General features: G+C 41.1%; 1 protein-coding gene across 1 annotated transcript in view; it reads right to left on the bottom strand.

Moving 5' to 3' along the window:
* Window positions 1-4,429: 4,429 nt before the first annotated feature.
* Window positions 4,430-10,000, bottom strand: part of shox2 (shox homeobox 2) — a 12,909-nt gene continuing 7,338 nt past the window's right edge. Inside the window, 3 exon segments of the mRNA XM_084063810.1 lie at window positions 4,430-6,321; window positions 8,142-8,230; window positions 9,116-9,173. Coding sequence (XP_083919936.1) covers window positions 6,013-6,321; window positions 8,142-8,230; window positions 9,116-9,173 — 456 coding nt within the window. The 3' untranslated portion in view covers window positions 4,430-6,012.

Raw genomic sequence — 10,000 nt, 5'->3', positions numbered from 1 at the left:
GAGAACTCAGACGGGATATAATACGGGGCTCATCAAAGGCACCACTCTCTTCACACAGGGTGTGATTTTTAGCGGCGCTAGCCGGTATAGAGCGGATCCTGCTCTATACCTGACTTTGTCCGTGTTCACCGTCAACGCTCTGATTGGTCAGACCCGTCAACGCTCTGATTGGTCAGACCCGTCAACGCTCTGATTGGTCAGAACCGTCAACAAAGTGATTGGTCAAGCTTCACGTGACATGGCTATAAACACATTATAAACACATATCGATGACAAAATGTATCAAAGGCGCCGCTACCTTCACACAGGGTGTGATTTTTTAATCAACACACAGACATGTGTTGATTAAAAAAATCGTTGTTCAATAGCAATGATTTATGGGAAAAAATGCAAAAGCGGAAAACTGCAGTTAGCTGGTTTCTGCCGGACAGCAACGATATGTTAATACAATAACCCACTACAACATCTGCAGTGTAGTGGTTGCAGGGGGTCTCTCTTCTTTTGAGACATTTAGGCCCTGATTTCGGGTAGGTTGACAAGCAGTAGCTCTGGCCTTAATAGCAATATCTCTGGTGCAAGTAGGCATTGGGTAGGCTATAAAAAGTTGTTCACTCATCACCCGTGACTCGCGGGACAGGTTCGAATCCCGGGTTACAGGTCTAAAATTAAGATACAGATTGCAGCTTTTAGCCTAAATCTCAAATAATAGAAGACTCTCTTGCCAGTTTTTCACACTATAGTTGGACCTGTGTATAATGTATAGGCTAATGGTGGAGAAATGGTGAACTGGTTTGGGGGCTGAGTCGGTCAGGCCCGTCTCTGGACCAGTGGACAGAGTATGGCCTATTAACTTAAGTATTCCAAAGTAGCTACAAATTATAAATCAATCAGCCACATTTGCTGTTTAAATATCAATGTATAGGCCTATTGCTGTATTGAAATAACATTTCCAAAGAAATGTTCAAATATAGTGAAAATAGCAGATCTACAAGCTCACAACTGGTTGCACCCACCGCAATGTGAGCTTTGCAGATCTGCCATTTTCACTACATATTTCAAATATAGAGTTTAAGTGGTTAATAACTAATAATTTATGTAAATTTGGGTCCCAACAAAGAGTCCCTTCCTAAAGATGTATTGGTTCAAAAGCAGAGTGAAAGTTAATAAAATAAAAACCTAAAAAGGTAGGCCTACACAGCTACTCAAGTAAATGTACTAAACCTGATTTACACTTAAGTTGTACACGGGTGGTGTTGCCTGCTGTAAATAGCAGATAAACTCACAACACGTCACATAACATTCGTGAGGCTTTGTGAGCTTGTAGGTCTGCTATTTACAGCAGGCAACACCAGCGTGCAACTAAGTGTAAATCAGGCTTTGCTTTATTGTGTCCACGGTCCACCACTATTGCACTATAGGCCAGGCGCGCTCCCGCTGCCTCCATTAGCAGCCTGCATTGCTTCCATCCCGAGGCAGGACGCGCATCCCCGCGATCAGCACATTCCCAGTCCCGTCTCCTCCATTTACTGGCGGGTCTGACGATCAATAATTCAATAGTTTTGGCGTCTTAATCCTCTTGCCCGAAACGGCGACATACACAAGCACTGAGAGTCCCAGACTCCACAGTGCATCTGTGAGCAGGGTCGGTATTAATTAATAGCTAAAGACATTGTGTTTTGTATGGAAATATCGGAAGAGGGTTGTAATGTGATCCGGACTCCTATCAAATAGGATCCCGTCCCGGATCAGGTGTTTATTAAATGTCCGATAAATGATGGCGGTTAAGATGTCAGGAGATGAATCTGATGGTTCGATATGGGCGCTGTATACCTCGAAGCGGTGGAAACAAATATTCATAGGTTCAGGGTTTTAGTTTGTCATGATTATATATGGTTATGGTGTCTATAACAGGCTATGGGCCAATTAGAGAGGTATTGTTTCAAGCCAGTGCAGATCCACATTATTCCCTGCGACAGGGACAAGAATGTTAAATGTCACAAAAGCTATACTGCCCTATAAGCCCTATAAGTGCAGTAATAATTTAACAGATAAACGGGTTTAAAAGTGTTTCAATTGGTCACAGCCAAATGGGTTATTGGCATATAAGTGATATTACACTAATTGTATATCTGTTGTTCTTGCGGTAATTGTTTATCCCCCAAAAGGTTAATTTGACCTTTGGGATACACAAATGAGTCAGTGTGTCCAAAAACACAGTTACTGCATGCACTTAAAATTGGCTTAGAAGCCAATTGTCACAATGATGTTGGTCATTAATCCTTATTCATCCACGTTGCCTCACATGTTTATTGAGCCTATTATGTGAGTATAATATTTGTGTATATAAGATTCATCTTTAACAGCAAGCAAACTATATGGGACCTAAATGAAATGATACATCAACGCATATGTTCTATTCAGACAGACGGTTGACTTGGGTCTTGCAACTGCTGCATTATGAATATGTCTGAATTATTTAAGGATAATAGTAGCTGGATTCTTTAACCGATTCAATCCGACCCCACCATCTCAAAATATGTAGTTCTTCTAGGGACCCCCAAGCAAAGGTTTGAGTTACAAATGTTCGCTTTAAAAAATATATATTCAAAGATGTTCACGATTTGAAAATACATATATATATATAAAATATACAAGCTCATTGCACTGCACTTGGTGCTGCGCTATGAGCTTGTATTTTTTGAAAGGCCAAAGTATAAAATAATGGTTACAGCTAAAAATCTAAAATGACACAGATGCTTTCCCGGATTGGATGCATTCATATATTATTGTTTTTTTTTAAACTGTGGCCACTATTGGAGTGTTTGGATGGAATTATGAAATTGTATTATTATTATTATTATTATTATGAATTATGAAATATTGAAATGGTTGGATGGAATTATATGCTGCAGAACGAGAACGTTATCAGTGGAGCAATGAAAGGGCTTCTCTTCCCATCCCTTTATCTGTGTTTTTTTTTCTATCTTGTTATTGTAAATGACGAGTCCATCCTCTCCAAATGCTCCATGACGACAGCATGAATAATGCATTGATTTGGCAACAGGCACCATGTTCCCTGCTAAACGGCCCTGTCATAACTGCACCTTATCAAAAGACCTATAGCAACAAGCATGAATTATTAATCGGCCTGTGTAGCCCACAAAAAGGTTTACCAGGAACAATCAATGTAATAATAATAATAACATACCATAGATCTACATAGATAAATACAAATAAAAAGTAGCAGATCTACATAGAAAAAATAGCAAAAGTAGCCGATTTACATCAAAAGTAGCAGATCTACAAGCTCAAAACGAGCTTGCAGATCTGCTACTTTTGATGCTTTTGCGGGACGCTTTAGTTGATCAATAATTTACGGAAAAAACACAAAAAGTTAAAATATGGAGATAAGAGGTTTCTGCCCGACAGAGACGATATTATGTTTGTTATTGAAAGAAAAAAAAAGTAGGCTACATTTCAACTCATAAAAGAAACTTCTGTTGATTTATTTTATGAACGAAAAACATTTTTTTTTGTTCAGGTGAGTTCACGTTTCACATAAAGTGGTGGGGAAAAAAAGTAAAAACAATTTATGTGGATTTTTTTTTCTTTCTTTCTTTCTTTAGAAACCCGTGCCTCAGAGTCAGGTCCATATCATTTTCACGGTTATAAAAAAAAACATCAAAATTACATACAGAAAAAGCACATGTTTTTTTTTTTAATACACGGAAATAAAAGTAAAATACAAAATAAACATTATTCCCCCACAAGGCATTCATAAAGCCACTAAATAATAATAAAAAATAATGCATGTTTTTTGTGTTATTAACATATTTTACACGTGCCTGTACGTCGGTACCATCTAGCTTTACAGTTCTACTGTTATTGGCCCAAGAAGTTATTCATTAACTCACTCTGGTAAAAATGGCATATTATAGTGTTTCTCCCTTTAAAAGAAGTACGAATTATCTTGCAAATGTGGACACTGGCTGGATTCTCGTGACGAAACAAATGAAGCTCATGGAACAATAATATAGGACAAATTAATAATAATCTCACATTTCTGTTATCGTGGAGCCTATATATTTTTCCGTTTTACTCATAATAACACAGTCATTCACAGCACCAGTCAGGGACCACCAGACAATATGGGCCTATTATTATTATTAGGCCCTATTTAGTGCTGATTTATACACCGTCGTACGACGACGTATACATCAGGCTTAACATTCAAGTGGAAGTTGCGCCTTCCTCTGTCTAAAGAGAGAGAGAGAGAGAGAGAGAGAGAGAGAGAGAGAGAGACACACACACACACACACACACACACACACACACACACACACACACACACACACACACACACACACACACACACACACACACACACACACACACACACACACACACACACACAGAGAGAGAGAGAGAGAGAGAGAGAGAGAGAGAGAGAGAGAGAGAGAGAGAGAGAGAGAGAGAGAGAGAGAGAGAGAGAGAGAGAGAGAGAGACACACACAGAGACAGAGACAGAGACAGCGACAGAGACAGAAAGAAGGGGTGTAGAATTGAATTGCATGGCTCAGATTACGTCCTCCATGCATGCAAACACTGCCGAGGCCATTTTTCAAAGTTGGACCAAAAGAAACATAGAATAGAACTTCTTCACCAAAAAAGAAACGGTGGTAAAATGTCTTTCTATTCTTCATAACTTCCACCACGTTTTTGTCCTTTCCTTTTTTTTACACGGGAAATGTTTTTTTTTTCTTCTTTCTGAAACAACATAACGAGGCCAGCCTCTTTATAGTTTCAAGAAATGACATAATATAATAATAACAAGAAAACCAAACATAAAACAAGTGCAGAATGGTTCGCCTTGTTTCACAAAGAATCGAACTTGTCCCAGCAGCATCCATCCATCCTGTCCAGTCCAGTCCAGTCCAGTCCTGTCCTGTCCTGTCCTGTCCTGTCCTGTCCTGTCTTGTCCTCCATAATGTCACTGTCGTGCGGTATGAGGGGCCTCCCAAATCCATTCCCATTTGGCGTCCAAAAGATTGACTATTGGATCATTTTCACAGTCTTTTTTTTAATCTTTGCTTTTCTTGATCTCATAAATAGCCTATATTTTCTATAGTTATACAATGTCCTTCATTTAGAAAAAAAAGAATACATAAATATCGTCCTTGATTTTGTTTTGTTTTTTCACTTTGTAAGCGATGTGTTTTGTTTCTGATGCTCAGTTCAATGATGACTCTCAGTCAGACAATGAAGTAGGTCTTCAGTTCGGAGACACTTTGCGTCCTGTGCGTCTTGGAGACGTTTTTATTTTTATTTTTGTCATTGTCACACAGACCAGACAGGTTGTCACACAGATAAGACAGGTTGTCACACAGACCAGACAGGTTGCTCCGTCGCGCGATGTGTCGCGCGCCTAGAACGGCCCGAGGATAGCAGACCTATAGCTTGTATAGCAGTGGTTCTCAACATTTTCAGGCCGTGACCCCCCAAAATAATCATATTTGAACTGGGGACCCCTGCCCTGATAAGCACTTGGAATGTAGGAGTTGAGGCATTACATCGGTTCCACAGATAAATATTGTGAAAATAGCAGATCTACAAGCCTCTTTCTTATATTATTTGACAATTTGGCAACTGTTTGACCAGTTATAGTGTAGTTTGTTGATTACGGTTGATTTTGATGCAGTAATGGTATTTTCTTCCTTTCTTTTCTTAAAAGTCCTTCACTGTCGTCTGGGGACCCCAAAAAAATCATGTGGGGACCCCACTGGGGTTCTCGACCCACTGGTTGAGAACAACTATGCAACGCAGCCGAATAGGTCTGCTATCCTCGGCGCGCGACACCGCTGTGCGACGAAGTAAAACCATGTCTTCAGTCTATAGAGACAATGAAGTGGGTCTTATGGAGATGCTGGTTGCGCCCCTGTGCGTCTTGGAGACGTGTTTTAATTTGGTGCGTCACAGCCGCGGGTCACCCCGCAGGCCGGACGCGGCCTCCAGTCACAGGCCCAGCGCCGCCTGGTGCTTCTTGGCCTTGAGCCTCAGGTCGGCGATGCTGGAGTTCTTGTTGGTGTTCTTGGAGACGGCGGCGGCCGCGGCGGCGGCCTGCACCGCCGAGGCGGCCGACGCCGCTGACTCAGCGGCCAGCGTGGCCAGGGGCAGGCCGAAGGGCGGGGCCGGGAACATCATGTAGGGCGCGTGCGCCGCCAGGTGCGAGTGCAGGTGGTGGTGCGCGTGCGCCACGGCGCTGTCCAGCTGCAGTTGCGCCTGCACCTGAAAGGAGAAGGGCGGCACGTTGCAATGACTATCCTATAGGACGCACGGAGGATGGGAGAGAGGGGGGAGGGGAGAACAACACAATTAACTTTAATTAAAAAAACTTAATTAACCACTTGAACCCCAGCATCCATATTCTGGGGGGAAACATTAGCCAGAAATAGCAGATCTACAAGTTAACGACACATGCGTGGCCAAGGCGTCACATTTTGCAGCTCTGTCAGTAGCCCTGCCATGATGGGAGTGGGACGCCTTGAAAGTCAAGTTTTGACATAGGGACGCCATGGCAATGTTGCATGTTGACCAAAAATATGCCTAAAACCTAAACTTAATCCTAACCCTAACCTCACAAAAACGTGTGGAGAGGTGGGAATCGATCGCGGGAGATTGCAGTTACTAGCCTATAAGGCTGCTATCAGGTAAAATGACAGAGCGGCCGGCAATCACTGACGCCTATCTGTGAGAATGTGTTTGCAATGGCAAAGTGTTGAGAGCTTGTAGATCGGCTGTTTGGCGAGAGATTTGGTGTGTATATGGAAAAAAGCTGTCCAAGTACAGAGCCGGTCCAGTTTACTGGCGAGAGCTTAATTGGTTAATTAACCACATTAACCCTGGCGTCCCTATTTTGGGTCATGTCATATAGGCCAGGTTCTCAACCTTTTTGAATTTCAAGGACCCCCCCCCCCCCCCCATTCCATTATTTATGCCTGACCCAAATGTAACTGTGAAATACTTAGTGTTCATTTGACACCGAGAGGGTATCAATCTGGTGTAACCCATACCATTCCTTAATTGATGCACGTCATACACTGGAGTTGCGTGGCGAAAATAGCAGATCTACAAACTGCCTCTGATGGAACACACTAGCTTCTCTGAGCTTGCACACATCGGCTATTTTCGTATGACAGATTAGTTAAACAATCTATGATTAAGTTTATTTGACAAGTATGGTTCGATTGAGGTTATACTAATGTCTCAATTATACACTTCTCCGTCGATGGTCGCTTGATCTACAAGCTATGGATGCATATCATCATGTGTAAATTAAGCCCAAATGTCCAGGTGAATTTTAGGCAGCCTGTACGAGAGGAGCGGTTATCCAACGTGGGACTAACACATCAAACCCATCTAGCATCAGGAAACTGATATATGAAAACACACCCCTCGTTTTGCTTTGAATAAAAAGGTAACATGATAGGTGGGCACTAGGGACATCTGGGCACCTCGATGTAAAATTGGCTATTTTGTCCAAAATGCTAAAAAATCTAATATTTGAAAAAAGTATAGATGATTAGAACATGCTTACACATTCGACAATTAAGGTCTAACATTTCTACAAATTGTTACAAAACCTGTATAACCAGTCATTTTGGGGCATAAACAAGAAGTCGAAGGATAAAATTAAGTCTGATAATGATGTACAGTGCATGTTCACATCATGTATACTTTACATTACTTAATATAGATTTTATGTTTTATTTTGGACAAAATAGACAATGTTTTGAGGTGCCCAGATGTCCCTATAGTGCCCACCTATCCTGTATAGCCTATCCATGAAAACACACCCCTCGTTTTGTTTTGAATAAAATAGACATACAGGCTCTTGAAAGAGCCATAAAAACCAATTGAGGGTATTTTCCAATTAGCGTGTTATAATCTAAGGCTGTGTTGGCACAATGAGAGTTGAGTTGTAACCCCCTAGATTGGAACTGCCCCCCCCTCCCCACACACACACCACAACCACCACCACCCCCATAGCGCTGGACGGGGCCTGTGCCAACAGGCCTGTGCCAGGACAGCAGTTCTGGGATGGGTTCTCTAGTCTACAGACTGCAGGCTTCAGAGCCACTTGCCTGTTGGAACGGCATCCTCAAGGCCCCCACGTTGACATATGGCGCTACACGACAAGCTTCAAACTGGTTCGCCGCTCCAATCAGAACTCCTGGAAAACAGAGAGGCAGTGATTATTAGTATGCGTTGAATATTCATTCTATCTAAAAACCACTGGTTCCAAAACAGTGGGTCGGGACCCATGTGTGGATCGCGGACCATTTTGTATGGGTCGCGAGTAAAATTTGATACATTTAAAACATATATATGATTTCAAAATATATAAATAAAGAAATGTATTAGTAGTGAAAATAGCTGATCGTTGCATGTGAGCTTGTAGATCTGCTATTTTCACTAGCTTGGGTCCTGGGCAGACATCAAATTTCTCTTTTGGATCTCGAGCTAAAAGGTTTGGGAACCACTGATCCAAGAAAGAGCGAAATTAAGTCTCAATAATAATGGCCATGGATGAGGCGAGGCCTGCGTGTCATATTGCCCAAATGTAGCTATTAAAAACGCTATATATCGCCTTTAATATCTGATGCTGTTGATATGTCTGACATGATATCACAAATTAAATCAAACCATTATTTAAACAACTGCTAATTGTGCGATGAGGAGGGCTGTGCTTGGTATATTGTAAAAGGTGCATTTTACGCATGCACGACATTCCGTGGTTATATTGATATTTACAGAAACAGTTTCTTTTGTGTAAAAGAGGATATATATCTTCTTCTTTTTTTATTATTTATTATTATTATTATTATTATTTTATTATCATGAGCATTAGAGAGAAGACCCATTATATGAAGATAGGTGGATAATGGGTGAAGTGGTCCTTTAAGTTAACCTATTTTGGTTCGACAAACGTGTCATTCTTTTCATCATATTCATTGACAGACAATTTGTATCACATTGCAAGAAATGTTAGACATTTTTCTAATAATAGCCTATACTGAAAAAACAAACAAAAACCAGCACATTAAATATATGATACCTTTATGTAGCTGGTTTTCCTGCTTTCTGCATTTGGCTCTTCGGTTCTGGAACCAGACCTATGGGAATTAACAGAAATTAATTAGAGCCCAGCAGGGTGATTGACAGCTGCTTGTTGAGGGCACGTGTAATTCCTCTCAGAGTGACAACAACCGCAGAAAAACAATATCCCATGAGGGGCCTTTGCAATATTAATGGCTGGTGCTTAACCCTGGATTTTAATTATTACATTTAGCCCTATAACAAGGGGCAGAGAGAGAGAGAGAGAGAGAGAGAGAGAGAGAGAGAGAGAGAGAGAGAGAGAGAGAGAGAGAGAGAGAGAGAGAGAGAGAGAGAGAGAGAGAGAGAGAGAGAGAGGAGGGGGGGGGGCAGAAGAAAAATGGGAAAGCACTATAAATCACAAAAAGGATTGAATTTATACTCCCATTGCGCAAGGGTGTCGCTTAATACACTGTTTCCCAAACACTGGGTCGAGACACATGTTTGGGTCGCGGACCACTTTTTATGGGTCACGAGTAAATAAATATGCCGTAATTTCTTTTTTGTTTCATTGTTTACATTTTGGTTTTAATTATTAAAAACTTAAAAGAATTTCAAACATTAAAACATGAAAATAAAAATCTAAGAAATTCCATGAATTGGAAAACAATGAAGGCGTTGTGAGCTTGTAGATCTGCTATTTTCACTAGTTTGGGTCCAGGGCAAACGTTTAATTTCTCTTTTGGCTCTTACTCTTGAGCTAAAATGTTTGGGAACCACTGGCTTAATAGAATCCGTTATTTTAGGTAAGCGACACCATCGTACTGCAGAGTATATATTAGGCTTTGCTCAATGGTTGTCAAAGCATTTTAATCTCAAGGACCCCCAAATTGATATTTATTTGCCC

This window comes from Gymnoscopelus microlampas (genome assembly GCF_963454915.1).
Source record: "Gymnoscopelus microlampas genome assembly, chromosome: 8".
Classification (NCBI taxonomy): Eukaryota; Metazoa; Chordata; class Actinopteri; order Myctophiformes; family Myctophidae; genus Gymnoscopelus; species Gymnoscopelus microlampas.
Note: the sequence above shows the minus strand (reverse complement) of the source record. Positions and strands in the feature narration are given on the sequence as shown.